The sequence below is a fragment of the Bos javanicus genome, chromosome 17 (assembly GCF_032452875.1).
Source record: "Bos javanicus breed banteng chromosome 17, ARS-OSU_banteng_1.0, whole genome shotgun sequence".
Classification (NCBI taxonomy): domain Eukaryota; kingdom Metazoa; phylum Chordata; class Mammalia; order Artiodactyla; family Bovidae; genus Bos; species Bos javanicus.
Genome location: NC_083884.1, coordinates 34962810 through 34982800, shown reverse-complemented (window position 1 = coordinate 34982800; position 19991 = coordinate 34962810). Strand labels below are relative to the sequence as shown.

Below are 19991 nucleotides of genomic sequence, written 5' to 3'. Positions count from 1 at the left end.
TCATACTTGAGTGGCCTTGATGCTTTTGAACTGTGGTGTTGGAGAAGACTCTTGAGAGTCCCTTGGACTGCAAGGAGATCCAACCAGTCCATTCTGAAGGAGATCAGCCCTGGGATTTCTTTGGAAGGAATGATGCTAAAGCTGAAACTCCAGTACTTTGGGCACCTCATGCAAAGAGTTGACTCACTGGAAAAGACTCTGATGCTGTGAGGGATTGAGCGCAGGAGGAAAAGGGGACGACAGAGGATGAGATGGCTGGATGGCATCACCGACTCGATGGCTGTGAGTTTGAGTGAACTCTGGGAGTTAGTGATGGACAGGGAGGCCTGGCGTGCTGTGATTCATGGGGTCGCAAAGAGTTGGACATGACTGAGCAACTGAACTGAACTGAGTGGTCTAGTGGTTTTCCCTACTTTCTTCAATTTAAGTCTGAATTTTGCAATAAGGAGTTCATGATCTGAGCCACAGTCAGCTCCCTGTCTTGTTTTTGCTGACTGTATAGAGCATCTCCATCTTCGGCTACAAAGAGTGTGAAAGTGAAAGTTGCTCAGTCATGTCCGACTCTTTGCAACCCCATGGACTGTATAGTCCATGGAATTCTCCAGGCCAGAATACTGGAGTGGGTAGCCTTTCCCTTCTCCAGGGAATCTTCCCAACCCAGGAATCGAACCATGATTTCCTGCATTGCAGGTGGATTCTTTACCAACTGAGCTATGAGGGAAGCCCGTACAAAAAGTGTAATCAATCTGATTTTGTTATTGGCTGTCTGGTGATGTCCATATGTAGAGTCTTCTCTTGTGTTGTTGGAAAAGGGTGTTTGGTATGACTAGTGTGTTCTCTTGGCAAAACTCTGTTAGCCTTTGCCCTGCTTCTGGAATAGGGGAGAGCAAAGGGGAAAAATGGATGTAAGATAGGCAAGAGTCACGTTGTGCCTAGACTGGATTGTTTGTTATGGGTTAGCACTTCCCAGAGTGCATGCAGAAAATAAGCAGTAACCCTACAGATAGCTATTTGTAGGAGTTTCACCAAAAGCAGAGAGTTCTGGGGGAAACATCAGGTTAAAGAAGATTCAGGAGACCATCATGGCTAGGCTTCCCTCAAGTTAATAAATCTTTAACATTCTACTGTGCATTGTGGGAAACAGTATATATACTATTACACTTATTTGATCATGCAGTACTTCTTCCTCTGAAAAGACACTAGTATCTCAAGGGGAATGCTGGCATGGGCCATGAAAACAAGCAGGAAGCTGCACCTCTCTTGGGAAACATGGAAGCTTGAAACACATGCCTAAGTAAGTGACCCAGAGCAAATAGAAACCAGTCATCATGAAATGCACCTCCTAAGAATACTTGCCTTTTCAGGCCTTTTTATTGGAATTAGGATAGAAGAACCAATAATCTAATTACTGCTTTTCCTTCTGGGATGTCTACTAAAAAGCCCTTTTATGGGGAAAAAAGTAAAAACAAAGGCACTTTTAGGAGTTACACTGTGTCAGCTGCCAGTGCATCAGCTGCTTTTGAATTGGGTTTAGAGATGACTGTCATTGACTACCCTTCACTGTCATTATGGCCCACAGGACTTCTGAAAACTATCATTATTTTCAGTGACATTTTAATGATAGAATTACTCTTTTTCCCTCCATTTTTGGATACTGAAGCTAGACCCATGTAATTCCTGGTCTCTTTCTCCCCACCTTGCTCGCTTTATTTCTTCCACCCAGCGTGTCCTTTCTTCTGCTATGTCCATATCTAAATTCTGTCCTTCACACTCCAGTTTATGAACCAGTAATTTCTTCCTTCTTTCCACACCAAAGCACTTTCCTTTTGCTTGCTAGCAGTACCTCTTAATACCATGTTTTCTGTGTCTCTGGATCCTCCACCTGCCCTCACATGCTTGTTGCATAGTATCTGTACTGCTGCTGCTGCTGCTAAGTCGCTTCAGTCGTGTCTGACTCTCTGCGACCCTGTAGATGGCAGCCCACCAGGCTCCCCCATCCCTGGGATTCTCCAGGCAAGAATACTGGAGTGGGTTGCCATTTCCTTCTCCAATGCATGGAAGTGAAAAGTGAAAGTGAAGTCGCTCAGTCGTGTCCGACTCTTAGCGACCCCATGGACTGCAGCCTACCAGGCTCCTCCGTCCATGGGATTTTCCAGGCAAGAGTACTGGAGTGGGGTGCCATTGCCTTCTCCAATAGTAGCTGTACAGTGTGTGTTAATTGATGAATGACTGGTTAATTATGAGTAGAGCTCTGTTTCCTCTCAGTTACTTGTTGTATATTGCTAAGCAGATACAATAGGAAAATAGAAGTGGCAGAAAGGATTGCCTAGTTGGCTGGTTCTTCAGGACATCCCTTGTAAATAAAAAGCAACAGGATAAGGTTTATTGAAGCAAGTGTAGAATTCAGGCAGGCCCTCAGCCACCTTTGAATTGTGAACAGCTGGACTCCTCCTACACAGCGGAGGCCAGCTTCCTGTGAGGTGCTTGAGCACCAGCATTCAGCTGCTCTGTTTCCCTTGTCATCATCTCCCAGAGAGCCTAAAGGTCGTCTCTGTCGAAACCAAACATTCCTTAGTGCTTTAGTCAAAGGTCTCTCCAAGTTTTCTGTATCTCACAATTCTATAGAAATTGTTCATCAAGGGTCAGGCCAGTACTCAATATAGTAGGCCAATTACTATGAAATGTTAGCACATACTGGAGGCCCCAAGTCACTAAGCATCCAGCTTTCAAATGGCAGTCAGTGCTCTGACCACCGCCAGTGTCCCCTCTGTCACTGCCGTGGAAGCTGAAGGCAAAAAGCAATCTATAGCTTAGAGGAAAATCTATAGATGCAGATATGAAGGAAGAGGAATTGCTCAAGGGAGCCAACCCCAGGGACAGCCTTGAAGGCCTCAGTGACTCACTTGCCACTCCCTGTATTTCCCTACCTTGCCGTGTTAGGCTACCCGAGATTCCAGTTACTAGAGGAGTATAATCATTTCTTCTCCCTATTCGATTACTGTGTCTTGAGAGAAGTTTTACTAGACTGTGGGTTCATTTTCTCAAATGTGCCAGCGCTATTAGCCACCTGATCTCTGGCCACATGAGCCGAATTCCAGGAATTTTGAGAGGTTCCAGGCAGCCTTGCACCTCCCCTTCTTTCCTCACCCTAACCTCCCTACCCCACCACCCACCACCACACCATTTGCTGGTTTCAGACTTTCTGCACCTACCTCTACGATGAGATCACTGCATGTGCAAAACCTCGGAGCACTGGTCACATAGCAGTTAATTCGTAAAGTCATTAGTAATTGTCTAGCACACATAGTAGGTACTCAGTAGATGTTTGTAGCCATTCATGCTGGGTCCAGTGTTCTCCAAGGTATCAGGTAAAGTGTGTAAGACAAGGCGTTGGCCATGGGGTGGTAACCTTTCTACTCTACTTAGCCTGAGGAGGGAGCCACACAATGGAAGCATTTTCTGTTCTGAGAGAGGGAGCTGGAATTGCACCAGCAAACGGTTAATCCCTTCCTCTCTGCCTCTCCCAGGGATTTGGCTTCCAACTGTTCAGCCTTGCAGCCATTGCTTCAGATTCCTGCACACAAGAGAGAGTGCTGCTCAGATGGCGGGGCTAGGAGGACGCCAAGCTCTCCCCACTCGGTTCCACCACCTCCTCATAGAGGTCCCCAAGGTCCCTTTGGAACACAGTGGAACCAGTTTACCATGTGGGCATTTTATATGCTTTCACTGTGCTTATTAAATATCACATCCCATTTTCAAAATAGCCCTTTTTGCACCAGAATGTGTGATGAGGTTGTTTCACTAATCCCTAGAAGTTTTGTTTCTTCCTTCAACAAGTCGGTAGCCATTCTTTTGGGAAAAGCATTAACATGCATAACCACTATAGTCAACTTCAGTGCTCATTAATGAAGCCCAGAACTAACAGTTACATTGTGGTAATTTGACAAAGCCATCTAAATCTATGCATGTTTTTTGAAAGCTCCCTAAACATGCTGCTAAATCCCCTAAAAAGCTACTAAACTGCTTTGGCAGCCATTAGCCCAGCATAAGCAGAGGAGCTCTTTTCAGTAAGTGAACAAACAGAGAAAATATGCTGAATGGCTGGACAAATGTGTTTCAGCTGGCCCTTTCATTTACCGATATAAGGGTGCAGTCAATATCAATCACTGTTTTCCCTGTTGCCCTGAAAATCACAATATCTCTTTTCATCCACCAAGCTCTTTTCACCACAGTAATGTGTCTTTAGAATGACACTGGCATCAGCCTGCTTCCGCTGTCTAAAGTCCAGAGAGCTTAAAACACATTTCAGGATTCAAGACTGGAACCTTCCTCCCTTCCGTTTTCCTACCGCCCACTTTCTCCTCCCTCCCCCAGCAGCCCCTCCACCCCCCCCCCACCCCAGATTCTTTTCAATTCTCCCAGCTTTCCTCGCTGAGTAAACAGAATTCACCTCTCTGTTTTAATGCAGCTCTCCAAAGTAAACGGAGACAACACTATCTGATATTCCTAAGATTTAAGAACTCATTAAGGAGATGCACATAAAGAAATGCTTTTACATGTCGGTAATAGATCAAAGGTGGAAAGGAATGTGGAAATTCTGTGCTATGACAAGGTGTGCTGATGCGCGGGACCTCGCTCTCCATCAGTCTCCTTCCCAGGCCCTGCCCTTATCACTGGTCCCCTCCCACCTCCCCCGCCACACGCACACTCACCCTTTGTCTTCCTGTGTTAGAGGTCTTTGTTGAAGTTGAAGTGTATGTGTTCAGTCCTGTCTTTGCAACCCCATGGACTGTAGCCCACCAGGCTCCTCTGACCATGGAATTTTCCAGGCAAGAATACTGGAGTGGGTTGCTGTTTCCTTCTCCAGGGCATCTTCCCAAACCAGGCATCGAACCCACGTCTCCTGCATTGCAGGCAGATTCTTTACCACTGAGTCACCTGGGAAGAGGTCTGTGCCTGTACCTTTACCATTGTAAGTTCCTAAGCACCAGTGCCATAACATAACATCTTTTTGCCTCCTGGATCTCAGTATTTAATATATTGTTTTGAAATTAAAGTGATTACTTCTTATCCTTTTGAAAACTCAAGTGGAATGAGTCTCAGAGATCAATGTGGATAAGTTTATAGTTGTAGAAGTTAACCATAGATGAATATCTGAAATGTGAACATTCCTAAAAAACAGTATGATTGTTCTCTACTTTTTTTTTTTATTATTCCTTTTTATCCTATTTTTGTTTTTATTTGTTTGTTTTGTGTCAGATCATAGCTGTCTGTAGAGAGGCAGCCCTGCTGGCTCTGGAAGAAGACATTACAGCCAACTGCGTTATGAAAAGACACTTTACTCAAGCCTTGAGCACCGTGACACCCAGACTTCCTGAATCATTGAGACGTTTCTATGAAGATTATCAAGAGAAGAGTGGGCTGCATACACTCTGAGAGAATGTGTACATTCGATATGCTAAAAATCCTTCGTAGAGAAAGGTTGTTTCAAAATAGTGTCAAGATAGCCTTTAATAAGCGAAATGTCTGAAATATGTTGACCAGATTGAGGGGCTTCCATTCTTGCAGACATTTTAAGTCATATGGTTACAATGAAAATCTCTGGACAAGAGTTAAAATTAGTTTTATCTAGAAATGTGTGCTGAGTTTTAAAAATCAAACTTTTATATTTTCATTACTGACCTGGTTTATTCCTCCCATGGTGCTTTCCTTTCTTCAGAATCCATTTCAGTGCTTTTCCAAAAAACAAAACTGTGGGCATCAGTTTTATACATGAACATAGAAAATGCATGTAGTTGAAATCACGGTTTAAAATATTCACAAATCTTTAATTTTGAAGGCCAGCCCGTGAAATGGCTAAATGCTCCAGCCAGGCTTATGTGACCTTGTTTCCAATTACATATTTATTCTCATTATAATTCATGCATACATTTTTGGCATTAGCCTTCTTAGGTCTGTACTCGCGGCAATGAAACAAAGAATTGAGAGTTATCTCATACCCCGTAATGCCCTTTGAAAGATTAAAAACTTGGAAATGTAAGCTCAGTCCAGGTCTAGAGAAGTACTTGGTTGTTTTTTGTTTGGTTTTGTTTTGTTTTTTTCATGAAAATGCTATAAATAAACCATATGAGGTGTTCATGTTTTAACTTGTACACATTTCCAGGTTACCAGTAAACTTTTTCAGTTGAAAGAAGAACCAACTTGTACTGTTAATCATATTGTCTTACATTGCATTCTAAATATCTGTGTTTATGCTCCAAATTATTTGTCCTTGAGATTTCTTGACACTAGTACTCCGTAAATATCCTTGAAAAAGCTGTTGGAAATTGATTGCCTGACTTCCAGGTCAGAAGCTGGTGATGGGAAAGATCGTGCATTTAAACCTAGTCACTGTACGTCTTTGAGAATTCCCAGAAAGACCATAAGGTGAGAGATACCTGATTGTGAAAATATCGAGACTATACAGTTTTGTGGTTGTGGATATTCTGAAGTCGTGTCTCAACTGTTTCATCCTTTGACTCTCAAAAGTGGATTTTGTAAGAGTTTTTTTTCTCAGACTGCATTGGTTTACTATTACAGAAAATCTCCCAAGGAATGAAGAATATTACTGCTATTTAGAAATGTGCTATCAAATAAATAGTGGAATGTGGCTATTTAAGTTGAGATTTTAATTAAAATTAATTAATAATAAAAATTTAGAGGACTTCCCTGGTGGTCCAATGGCTAAGACTCTGCACTCCCAAGGCAGGGGACCCAGGTTCCATCCCTGGTGAAGGAATTAGACCCCACATGCCACAACTAAGACCCAGCACAGCCAAATAAATAATTGTTTCTTAAAGAGAAAGAAAGCAATTTTTAAAGTTTAGTTCATCAAACCTGTTAGCTACATTTCAAGTGTTCAAAGGCCACATGTGACATGTGTCTGCCATATTGGACAGACTAGATTGTAGAACATTTCCATCACTTAGAAAGATCTGTTGGACTCTGCTGATTAGAAACTATGGCTTACACATTGAAATAAATAGAACCTCGAAGTTGCTTTTGTGCTTCCCACTATACCTTTAGTTATTAAGGGACCATAATGCAAAGAGTTGACTCATTGGAAAAGACTCTGATGCTGGGAGGGATTGGGGGCAGAAGAAAAGGGGACAGCAGAGGATGAGATGGCTGGATGGCATCACCGACTCGATGGACGTGGGTTTGGGTGAATTCCGGGAGTTGGTGATGGACAGGGAGGCTTGGCGTTCTGCAATTCATGGGGTCGCAAAGAGTCAGACACGACTGAGCGACTGAACTGAACTGAACTTCTTTAAGTGCTAGGGTACAAGAAAATGAGAGAAAAACTTATTCCCAAAGGCCTAACCAGGAAAATTAAAGAAATCCTGTTGCCTATAAACTACAAACAAGAACAGGAAGCTTGAACCAACACTGAGACTCTCAGATGGGGCCTGGGTGCTGGGGGTGAGAGGAAGGCAAACGCTACTCGGAGTTTACGTATTTATGGCCACTCAGACCCGTTAGCTCATATGACATTTGAAATTGTGACTGAGCCTCATACATAATGTTCAGATCTTTAGAGACCAATACCTTGAGTGTAAGAACAGACTAACATTCTCCCACAAGCCAGGGAGACCACAAAGAGCTTCTCTTGACTTGGTCTGTGCTTTGAGTTAAAGAACTAAAATCCTGCTTGTTGTAATTTAGCTATTAAATTGTGTCCAACTCTGCAAGCCCCCAGACTGCAGCCTGCCAGGCTCCTCTATCCATGGGATTTTCCAGGCAAGAATAAGAATACTGGAGTGGGTTGCCATTTCCTTCTCCAGGGGATCTTCCCAACCCAGGGACTGAACCTGTGTCTCCTGCATTGGCTGGTGGGTTCTTTACCACTGAGCCACCAGGGAAACCCCAAAACTCTGCTTACAGAGTTTATAATCCCAAAGGGCGTGTGGAGCCTCCACACTCTCCTGGTGGAGTATAAATCAGTACAGCCACTTCAAAAAGCAAGTAGCGTAACTAGTAATGTTGAAAACCCTATAATCCCAATGGTTCTCCCAAGTGTATAAGTCAGAGCAAGTTATTCAACAAGGTAATGAATGCAAAAATCATATTACCATTATTTGTAAGTAGTAAGAAACTGGAAACAGTATCCATCAGTAAGAGAAGGGATTTCTATGAAATACTCATACAGTGCAGTCACTGTGGCCGTAAAATAAAATACCTATATGTAAAACAGTAGTCTCAAAAAGAAGGTTTCAGAAGAATACTTAATAAAGTTTTAAGGCATGCAAGGTAATATGTTGTTTAAGGGGACGTGTAGTAGAACACTACATGGATGGAAACCAAACACTAAGTATTGGAGAAGAATTTCCTCAGAAAAGTTGAAATGCTTCATATGTTAAACTGAGTGATGAGAATACAAATATTGATTGTAATACAATCTGTAATTTTTGTATACCTAAATATTTTACAGTTTTTAAAAGATGACCTTAAATTGACATGTTTTGATGCAAGGGCAAAATGCACCTATAGCCATGTTCTGCATTCTAACCAATATCATAATCATAAATTCACCCCACTCCATGGACTTCCAATGCAACCTGCCACATTTCTGGAAAATCAGGAATACCAGGCATGATGGAATAAAATGCAGACAAGTAAATAAGGATCAGGTTTTTAGGACCCAGGAAATAAGTAGAAAGAATGTGGTTCCTACTAGCTTTTTTTAATTTCTAGTTTTATTGAGATACGACATACAACACTGTATAAGTTTAAGGTGTGCAGACAGCATAGTGACTGGACTTATATCATGTACTGATGACCACAATCAGTTTAGTAAACATCCATCTTCTCAAACTGATCCAAAATTAAAGAAATATAAAAACGATATTTTTTCCTTGTGAAGGTGGAAGAAATTTGTCCGTGAAAGTTAGTATTTAGGTGCTACATGTCTTGCAGTGGGTGGGAGAAATTAAATCTCAGAGTCAGTCCGTGGCACTGTGATCATACAAAGAGGTAAAATTTAAGGATTTTAAGAGATTTTTATATCACTACATCTGTAGTCGATTCCAAGCCAATTATTATTATTTTTTTATATCTTTAGGTAGCTAACGGTTGCCATTGAAAAGGCAGTGATAGTCCTTTACCTGAAGTTTGTGCCTTTTCTACAGCAGTAACAGTAAAGGTCTGAGTCGCAAAAAAGAGCAGGTCAGGTGTCACTGATGAGAGTTTACCTAGTTTTAACTCTGTAACGATTTGATTTCTCAGAATTTAAAACGGTGTATGAGCCTATTATTTTGGATTATTTGTGATTGAATACACAATACAATTCATGGAAAATTTAAGTTCAGCAAGGAAAGAAAATGCCCAGCTTCCTGTCTAAGGACAACTTGGTTTGGGGGTGTCTATTTGGTCAAAAATATTTCACTGGTTCAGATTCTTTCCAGGGTTTGGGGATATTCACACTGACACTTTTTGCAACATTCCAAGGGACTTTAGTTTGTACAGTGAAACTAATATTTCCTTCTAATAACAAAACTTAGAAGAATGGCTTTTAAGTTCTTTGCAAGCAAGAAAATTTATTTACAAGTTTAATACCGACCGCCCTAACCTAGCTTGAAAAGTATTCAGGTCTGTGCTATTTCTAATGCATAAAACAGATTTTAAAAATAATATATAAGCTTTCCATTTTGGAAAAATAATTATTGAATTTTATAGAAAAACAAACCTGAGTATCTATTTCATTTGTCTTAAGCAGGAGAAGGCTGTAGAAAAGGTGCTCAAAAGATAGAATAAAATAATGTCCCTGGCCTGTATGTATAATGTCTTCAGTCCTTGAATGTGAGGTTGTTAGAGTCTTGGTTCATTTTGCCATGTTTTCCTGAGTCCTTCCTTTAAAGATAAGCACCCATCAGAGCACTTTTTGAAATTATATATGCATTGATTTAACAATAGTTTCCAAATATGCTCCATGTAGAAATTCTGGTTCTCCAAATTGCTTTGCTTTCCTCCCTTCTTTTTTCATTATGCCAGTTGTGTGCATCGATAGACTTTATCTAACTTCTATGTCAGATATACCCCCGTAACATGTATCTTTTGGGGAACAGAATTCACTAGCAAATTTAAGCAAAAAGAGATGTTACAAGTTTTTTAATAGTCTACAGAATCATTGCAAAACATGTAGATTCTTCTTTCAAGACTTAGCCACAGGCTTCCCTCGTGGCTCAGTGGTAAAGAATCAGCCTGCCAGTGCATGAGACATGGGTTCACTCTGTGATCTGGGAAGATCCCACATGCCGCGGTGCGCCACAGTATTGAGCCTGTGCTCTAGAGCACATGTTCCACGAGAGGAGAAGCCACCACGGTGCGAAGCCTGCACACCACAACTGGGGAGTGGTTGCTGCTCACCACAGCTAGAGAAAAGCCCACGCAGCAACGAAGACCCGGCACAGCCAAAAATAAATACATAAAATTACTTTTTTTAAAGAAACGTAGTAATAAACATTCCTGGGAAGTGTTTAACGTGTCACACAACACACAACAAAACCTAAGGAAATGGAAAATTGAGCTCATCTGTAATGAAATTAGAGAACAGAGAAATCATGTGTTAAATATTTCAATTGCTATCTGTCAGGTACAACACAATTTGGACCAATTTGAAAATGTGCTCTGTAACCACCATGTAATAAAACTAAAAATAAGTATAGAAACAATAATAACAACAAAAGCAACTACTTAGAAGTTCAAAATTCATTTAGAAATAATTATTTGATCAAAGAAGTCAAAATCAAAATAATGGAATATCTGGAAAATAATAATGAAAATACTATTTATGGTTGATGACAAAAAATTTTTAGCACAGATGATTATATAGTCAAAAATTCATTTAGATCTTCAATCTGATCATTGTAATGCTACCTAAACTGATTCAGAGCATAAAAAGAAATCCCAATACTGCCAAACCCCCTTCACTAGCTACATATCAAAATCTTTAAAAGTACCTTTTAAAAATGATTACTCAAGATAAAATAGTAATTTTAGCATATTAACAGATCAAAATAGAAAAAATTACTCAGTTTTATGGGATTCATGCCTCTTTTTTTTTAAGTAAAGATAACATTAACATGCTAAAAATAGTAATCCTAAACCAATGGCCAGTAACATAATTAAATATCAGAAACTAGATCAGTTGTTCATCTTTATTGCTTGAGTGCTAGCCAATGAAGGCATACTTGGAAATAGAGTAAAAACCCCAAGATAATTTACTGAGAGATTATTATGTAACTAACTAGTATGGCCTCAGACTTCACTGACTGTTAACAAAAAAATAAGGTCACATTTTCTTTTATACTCAAATTATGTCTTCATCCTCCGATAACCAATTCTACTGATTCTGCCTCTTCAAACACTCTCTGGGACTCTCCTATTCACATAGTTCAATATTTGTTAAGTACATAGTGGCAGAAGCTTAACACCAGCTCCTCACTGTCCACTCAGTCCCCCCCCCACCCCGCCCGCATTGTCCCCTCTGTGAATCACTTCCCACCCCTGGGCCCCTGCTGCTGGCTTCTAATGAGCTCCCCCAGGTCACCACCGCTCTTTCCCATCTCTTCTCCCTAGTTTAGACAGTGCCCGTACCTCGACTTCCCCCAGTGTATAGGCTAACACTAGGCTGTGATTTTTTTTTTAAGTAATAATAAAAAAACAATGAAAACATCTTAGTTTCATGATGGATATCAGATCTCCTAGAGTGTGTACGCGTCTTCCCCTGTGGCATATGGTCTCTTTTTTCTACCCTGTTGAAAGATCATTTGGGGCTTCCTTGGTTGTTCAGACAGTAAAGAATGTGCCTGCAAAGCAGGAGACCCAGATTCCATCCCTGGGTCAGGAAGATCCCCTGGAGAGGGGCATGGCAACCCACTCCAGTGTTCTTGGCAGAGGAGGCTGGCGGGCTACAGTCCATGGGGTCGCAAAAGAGTTGGGCACAACTGAGCAGCGGTTCTTGAGTGACCTTTAAGAAAGCTAGGTCAGTAGAGGAATAAATGAAGATGGTTACACTATGTTACATACTTGATGTGGTTTTTTTCCAAAGAAGTTTTAATTCATTGTGTCCATTAAGTAATTTTCATCCAACCCCAAATCCAACCTTCTAAATTTGGCTTTGTAGTGCTGAGACTGTTCCTTGGCAAACCACAATACTTCTTTGCCACCTGATGCTGGTAGGCTGCAGTCTATGGGGTCGCAAAGAGTCGGACACGACTGAGCAACTTGACTTTCACTTTTCACTTTCATGCATTGGAGAAGGAAATGGCGACCCACTCCAGTGTTCTTGCCTGGAGAATCCCAGGGACAGGGGAGCCTGGTGGGCCGCCGTCTATGGGGTCGCACAGAGTCAGACACGACTGAAGCGACTTAGCAGCAGCAGCAGCAGCAGCTGTAGCTGTGCCAGTAGGAGGCGCTAGAGGAAGACTGCGAGGCTAGAATAGAAGATGGGACTTGCTGTGCTGTTTCCTGTGGGAACCCTGTGTCTGCCCTGCCTCTTTCCAGAACATTACCTGATAATAGTTGTTGTGTTTTTTTTTTTAACCCCAACTGTGGCATTTCCTTCCCACAGCAGTTGAGTCCAACATTTGCAAATACAGCCTTCCTTCCCGCAGAGATGCTGGCACTGGGAGAATGTTTTGTGGGCATATAGAGTCTAAGGATATTAGACCAAGGAGGTTTAATGTAACACTGGATTGAGCTCAGGGTATGATATAGGTTCATTTAGCACAGATTCTGGATTAAATATGTTTGTTTAGCTGCAAGTGGCTGTCTTAAGCTGCTTCTTTATTTTACTTGTTTATTTGTACATTGTCTCTGTTGTCTCCAAATGCTCCACGCATGTGGGGATTCTTGTCTGTTTTGCTCACTGTTGGATTCTCCCCAATCTCCATTGTAAGTGAAGAAAAAAAATTTTGTCTTCTGTGCCAAATTAAAAAAATAATAGCTTCCTTTTTCATTTGCCTGTGTGCTCACTCAGTTGCTCAGTCGTGTGGGACTCTGCGACCCCACAGACTGTAGCCCAGCAGGCTCCTCTGTCTATGGGATTCTCCAGGCAAGAGTACTGGAGTGGGGATCATGCCTGCCACGTCAGGATCTTCCTGACGCAGGGACAGAACCCGTATCTACTGCGGCTCCTGAATTGAATCATTACTGCTGAGCCACCAGGGAAGCCCGTTTAATTTGCATAGTTACACACACACAAATGTGGCCTTTTGTGCTTGCTCTCCTCTGTAGAACATCTCAGTAGAAATTCTTCAGAAAATTTGATGAGCGTGATTGAATGAATGCAAAAGAGCCTATTGGCTGAGAGTCAAAGGACAATAGTGCACCGTTTCAGCTGCTGCTACTGAGCTTTCTGAGCTTCTGTCAAGAGAGAAATCTGGTCCTTTGTCTCCTGTTTTCACCTGTAACCGTTCACCACATTATCCCTCCATGTCGCTCCCATTTTAGTAATAAAATATCTAGTAAAAACTAGGAGGAGGTAGAATCATTCAAGTCGATATGTAAATATTAACACTCATTTTTAAACATTTCACAATGGCCCATGCTTTTGGAAAATCTTGAGATTTTTGATAGGCTTTCTCACAAAAAGTTGATATACCCAAAAAAATGAAACATTACAGTGAAGTTTTAGCACAGAGCCAGCTTGTGCCAACCCAAAGAACAGGATTTTTCCAGTAGCTTCTGGGATAATCTGTACTGTTCGCCTCTTAGGCTGGTTAGAGTTCACCATCACAGGGCATATCAGACCTGAATTACAGGAGTCACGGCTTGGAACCACAGGACTTTGTTCAACGCTCTGGGCAGAAGTTGTCCAGGGTCAGGCTTGCTACCCTGGGTAGGGCTTCTCCTCTGGCTTCAGAGAAGATAAGGTCCACACGTCTTCCCCCACTCCCCTTCCCTGGAGGGTCAGTGGAGGTGGACACTGCCAAGCAACTTATACCACAGTTCACATCTTTCTTTCATGTTTTCTTTCAACAAGTTTCACTCTTTACTATGGTCCCAACTGGCCAGCCCCGGTGGACTCCAGGTACATTCCATTAGAAAGCGCACTGGGGAAGAAGGCAAAAGAATTCTGGCAAAATCACAGAATGTGGATAATAATATACCAGTTGCAATGGAACATTCACGCATCTCATGGGGGTGCTGTGAGAACCAATTAATGTTTGTAAAGGCCTTTGAGTTCCTCGGAGGAAAGGTGCCACCAGAGCGCTAAGCATTATTGTGAAGGGATTATGTGCACAAATACAATACCAGGAGCCAGGATATGACTAAAAATAAAGCAGAACTTTCTGTGAGGAAGGTAAGGAAGGAAATGCCTCACTGAAAAAGGCTTAACTGTCTTTTAATACAAATGCTTAGGCTACCGGGTAATGGAACAGCAAATCTGAGATTCTATTCTAGGTGAAGGATTATGTTTTCTCGGCATTGTCAAGGTGCTGGGGAACAAAACAAAGTGACTGCTTTACCCAAAAGGAGGTTCGAGTCTTTGAAAAAGAGATTAAGAGGATGTTTGGCTATTGCCCTGTGTCCATCCATGAGGAAAAAGGCAACAGAAAAGCAAATGTTTATTTGCTTTTGGGGGGAAGGGGTTTAAAAAATTGGAAGGAAGGAGACTGCTTCAAATTTTATGGTGGCTCCCAATAAATCTAATGATGAGGATTAAAGCTTGTTAGACACCGAAATAACACTTTTCGTTTGCTTCTTTCTCAAACAAATGCTTCAACATCTGTGTTTGAAATAGCCGAAGTAGTATCTTCTGGCTTGAATATTTACAAAAAATGATAACGTTAACTCTACAAACAAAAACCCTCTACTTTGTCTGTGATATAAGTAAACCAGGCTATATTTATGGACTGGGTCGTATAGTGTTTTCAAAGCCCTCGTTAGGCACTGGGTTCATAAAATTCACAGCAGAAATGGGGATGAAAACCCTGTCTCCTCCCAACCCCTCTTTCTGACCCTTTCCTTCTCTTCCACCTGCTTATTTTATAACAAGGCCTCTGGAGTCTGAAGCAGATTAGCAAACAAATAAATCCTTTAATGTCATGGAATACTTTCTGCAGCATAAATGGGATTAATCTGCCAACCCAGCAAATTCTACATTTCAAATACCTCAGCTGCATTAATAAGCCACTCTGCCAACCCCCTAATTTATGGCACAAAGGTCATTTTATTTTCATGTTTGCCCTGGTTAGACTTTCTTTCTCCTTTCTTCCCTCCCTTTCCATCTCCCGCTCTCTTGTTTTCCCCCTTTGAAAATGTCCTGTACGCAGCCTTCAGACAAGCATCAAAGAGCACAAATAATAACCTGTGGTTCCCAGAGAAGCCAGAAGAGTGAAAGAAGGTGGGGCCTGAGCCGCCCTTCACCAGCCCCAGAATTTCCCGCGGCCGCCTCTGTGTGGCCCTGGCTGGACAGCGTTGGGCTGAGTGAGGCCTGGACGGCACGGCCAAACGCAGGCGCTCTATGGCCTCGAACCTTGTTTCCCCAAATTTTACTGTAATCATGAAGCAAAGCTGGGCTGGTTCTGTAAACCCTACTCAGACATTTTAAGAACTGCAAATGGGTGGAGTTTTGTATGAATGGAGAAGGCAGGCCGCCTGATCTCTGAGCTCAGAGTTAGAAGGTATCTCCAAGTGCCATTGAATTCAAGGACTTGCTCAAGGTCACAAAGTAAGAGGGTCAAGCGGGTGGTTTACAGTCACTGGTTCTTCCGTCTGCCTGAGCCAGCCTGTTCCCACCCAACCGCACTGCTTCCCTGAGGAAAGGATCGCTGCACTGCTCTCTCACTCAGGAGCCTGAAGGGGAAAAGGCTATTTTGGGGTTATTTACTCAAAAGCCATTGGGTATATTCTGAGTCATATTAACATTTCCCTTTACTCACCCTTTGAAACCCGAACACCATGAGTCACTGTTCTGTCCTCTTGGTTAGTGACCGAAGGGAAATGCTTCATTTTGAGAAGTAGGGCCTCCTGGCTGTTGTGGATATGTTTCTGAGAGTCACAATGGACACAGATGTGATGAAGAGTAAGGCCATAAGATCCATGCAGCTGTGAACCCCAAAGTCCTCATGGCACATGAGCCAGAGAGACTCCTCCTTCCTGAAATACACGGTGTCCATCAGGCCTTTAAGCTAAAATAGTAGGAACAATGGGGTAAGGAAGAGCAAGATCGTAAGCATGTTTCTCAAGAACAGTCATGACATCAGGACCTTTCATTGTAAGACAGCAAAGCTTAACGAAGTACAGGAACATTCCACACAATGGATGGATCTTAGCAACAGGATACTGAATGAAAAAGAGGGTCCCCAAAGGCCACATGACACCCTTTATATAGGTTAAAGCATGGTTTTAAATCCATGAGCAGTTTAGGAAGACAATGAACTACACAGAAAGAAAAGGAGTTAACGGGCTCAGGATTCAAGATGGTGGGGAGGAGAGACGTGATGCCAGCTGGGAAATGTATGAGTAGATATGAGTTATTTTCTGGTCCTGCTTTCGTTTGGGAGATGGGTTCATAGATGGTAAGTATTTACATAATACATTTACATGTTATTTACAAACCTAGGATTTAGCAGGCACATTATTTCTATTAATACTTGCATGTATGTGAGCTAAGTCACTTGTCATGTCCAACTCTTTGCAACTGCATGGACTGTAGCCTGCCAGGCTCCTCTGTCCATGGGGATTCTCCAGGCAAGAATACCATGTGGCTTGCCATGCCCTCCTCCAGGGGATCTTTCCGACTGGAACCCAGGGATTGAGCCCACATCTGTTTATGTCCCCTGTGTTGGCAGGCGGGTTCTTTACTGGTAGCACAGCCTGGGAAGCCCCTCCCCACTGATAACCACCAGTTTGTTCTCTATGTCTGTGAACCTGTTTCTGTTTTGTCATGTATTCCTTTGCTTTACCTTTCAGATTCCGCACATAAGTAACGAGTATTTATCTTTCTCTGATTTCGCCCACTAAATATAATGTTCTCTAGGTCATCCATGTAGCTGCAAATGGCATTATTTTATTCTTTTTTATGGCTAAGTCATATCCATTTCTTTATCCATCTTCTTTATCCATTCATCTGTTGCTGAGCGCTTATATTGCTTCCATGTCTTGGCTATTATAAATAATGCTGCAGTGAACACTGGGATGCATGTATCTTTTCAAATCTTCTGTATCCACATCTTCTTTATCCATTCATCTGTTGCTGAGTGCTTAGGTTGCTTCCATGTCTTGGCTATTATAAATAATGCTGCAGTGAACACTGGGATGCACGTATCTTTTCAAATTACTGTTTTCATTTTGTCTGAGTCTTTTTAATTGATCACAAATATTACAAAACTTTAATCCAACTTTAACTCATTCTTCTTAAAGCAGCTGTGCCATCCCAGGTGTCCCTTCTGTCAGCCAACATCTATCAACAGTTAAAACACATCAGCTTCTCTCTTCCTGGAATCCATTTACAACATGAGTTTTTTAGAGATGTCCAAGGCTGTTTATGGCAACATTGTACTAGCAAAAGCATGAAAAAATCCTAGAAACAGCCCAAAGGTGTATCAATAAGAGAATGATTGAATAAATTACGGTATAGCCATGCTGTGCACGCATGTAAAAAGAACAAGAGACAGTTTTATAGTGATAGCTAGCTACCAGCCGTGTGTTAAGTGCACTTATACAGGTTGTCTGATACATTCTCGGCCAGTCAGTTGTCAACCAGGGACGGTTGAAAACGGGAGATCTAAGAGACAGGTCAAGTAACTTGCCCAGATTACACAACTAGCACAGCTAGGCTTCAAGTCACGAAAGTGTGTAAATGTGTGAAACGTTTTGAGAAATACGTACCAAGGTTGCAATAGCAGTTATTACTCTAAAACATGGTCGAGTTATGGATGTTTTTGCTTGGCTTTAAAATAAAAAGAACAAAGCTTGTGTGTCTCAGACCCATTCCTTTCTTCCTAGCTGTTCCCACTGCTCCCAGGTAAGCCCAGGTTTTGTCCTCTCATGCTTGGTTTACACACTAGTCTCCTGGGCTCTGCTTTTTCTCTAAACATCCTATCTGACCCGTCCCTCCAGCGGGTACCCTGCCTTCCAAGAAAGTCCTGCTCTTTGGGCTGGATTCACCTGACCACCTCTTAATGATCCAAACGTTTCTTTGTCCAGGGTTCAATCTGACCAGCTCTGCTGCAAGCAGCCTCATCTTTTCCCTTCCCCTCACTGTTCCACGTTTCTGCCCCTTCGTGTCCTGACATGGTTTGCGGCCTCACCTGCTAGGACCCCACCGTCCTTCTTTTCAGCTCTCAGCCAAAGACCACCGCTTCATAAAACTGTCCCTCCATGGCTCTGCCAACTTTCAGCACTGCCCCCTCTCCATGCCTTGCTGTGGCATCTGGGCCATTCATTTTGGTACTGTGTTCTTGTGGTTTTTAATATATTTAATTTACTGGGTGTTTAACAAATATTTTATTTATTTGGCTGCATTGGGTCTTAGTTTTGGCATTCCAATTCTTAGTTGAGGCATGTGGGATCTAGTTCCCTGACTAGGGATCGAACCCAGGTCCCCTGCTTAGGGAGCCTGGACTCTTAACCATTGGACCAGTGAGGAAGTTCCTATTATGCTTTATTCCTTTTAGGAATAAAGTGACTCTTAAAGGCAGACAGCACCTGTTGTCCTTTTTTGAAACATTCAGCACTGTGTTCTCTCTCTACCTGCTGTCCAAGAAACATATATTTAATAATGTCAGTGAATTAACGTGGCCATGTTTAAAATAGCAAGCTTACGGATACTGTCCGTAAACAGAATCATAGATGACTTAACTGAAGTATAAAACACATAAGCATTACTGCCAAGTAAATCTTCCCCTGTTGTTACACCAGTCCCTCCATGACTGGCCTTCTCATCCTTGAACCGAACCCCTTCCATGGCGTTGCTACCACACCTGTCCAGCTGGATGCTCACGGGAGCGTCTGCCTAGAACTCGCCTTGGATTTTGGACTAGGTTTGAACCTTTAGCTAGTGGTATTTATCTTCCATCCCCAAGCTATCCAGGGGCCCACCCAGAGTCACCTCATTAGCATAAAATCAGGCCAGGTTGAAAGGGGATGATCCCCTGGAGAAGGAAATGGCAGCCCACTGCAGTATTCTTGCCTGGAAAATTCCATGGACTGAGGAGTCTGGCAGGCTCCAGTCCATGGGGTCGCAAAGTCAGACACGACTGAGTGACTAACATATATATATATATTGAGAATATATATATATATATATTGAGAAGAGCACAAAGACACTCTGCTCGCCCCAGGAGGAAAGTACGAGGGTTTTAGGAGCCCTGTGCCAGGAACCGGGGATGAAGACCAAATATGTATTTCTTATTATATCACATTATCACACCCTCAAACACAAAACTCACACCTACCTTTTAAGGTGGTAAAGGATAAAAATGAAGTAACGTGTGTGTGTGTGTGTGTGTGTGCGCGCGCGCGCGCGCGCATGTGCGTGTGTAACCCAGACCCCCTCAAAGCTCAGGGGCCTTTCCTTCCCACCTCCCTCCCAGCTCTGGTTCTAAGCACAGGGCATAGCCTCCCTACGTGCACGTCCTTCTGCCCTTTAAACACGTCCTGTGGAAATTTGAACAATTCAGAGACGTTTTTCTGAACAGGCATCACCTGTTCTTTTTCACAAGGATTATTTATGTGTTCAATCTGACACTTGTTTCTTTTTTTCCTCACAGAGTTTCCCTTTCTTGTGAATCATATTCCTGGCCAACAGGGGCATACTTATCATTTTTTCCTGAACTTTCCAAAGCCTGTTTTCCGAAGTCCAGGACTCACGTCAGCTCAGCCTGATGGTCCCTTTCCTCTGTTTGACCAGGAATGACGCAGTCATTTTTGCTCGAGGTTCCTGGAAATTACACAATAGCCATTAAGTTCTTTTTCGTCAGATTTAAGTCAAGAATAGAAGT

General features: G+C 42.3%; 1 protein-coding gene across 4 annotated transcripts in view; it reads left to right on the top strand.

The window, feature by feature from the left end:
- AFG2A (AFG2 AAA ATPase homolog A) overlaps nucleotides 1–6658 on the top strand; it is a 323918-nt gene extending 317260 nt beyond the window's left edge. For 2 of the 4 annotated variants that reach the window (XM_061384242.1, XM_061384246.1), the window contains exon 16: nucleotides 5260–6658. In XM_061384242.1, the coding sequence (XP_061240226.1) occupies nucleotides 5260–5436 (177 nt within the window). In that variant the 3' untranslated portion in view covers nucleotides 5437–6658. The remainder of the gene's footprint in view (nucleotides 1–5259) is intronic. The other 2 variants (XM_061384245.1, XM_061384244.1) reach the window with 2 other exon arrangements.
- Nucleotides 6659–19991: the final 13333 nt, after the last annotated feature.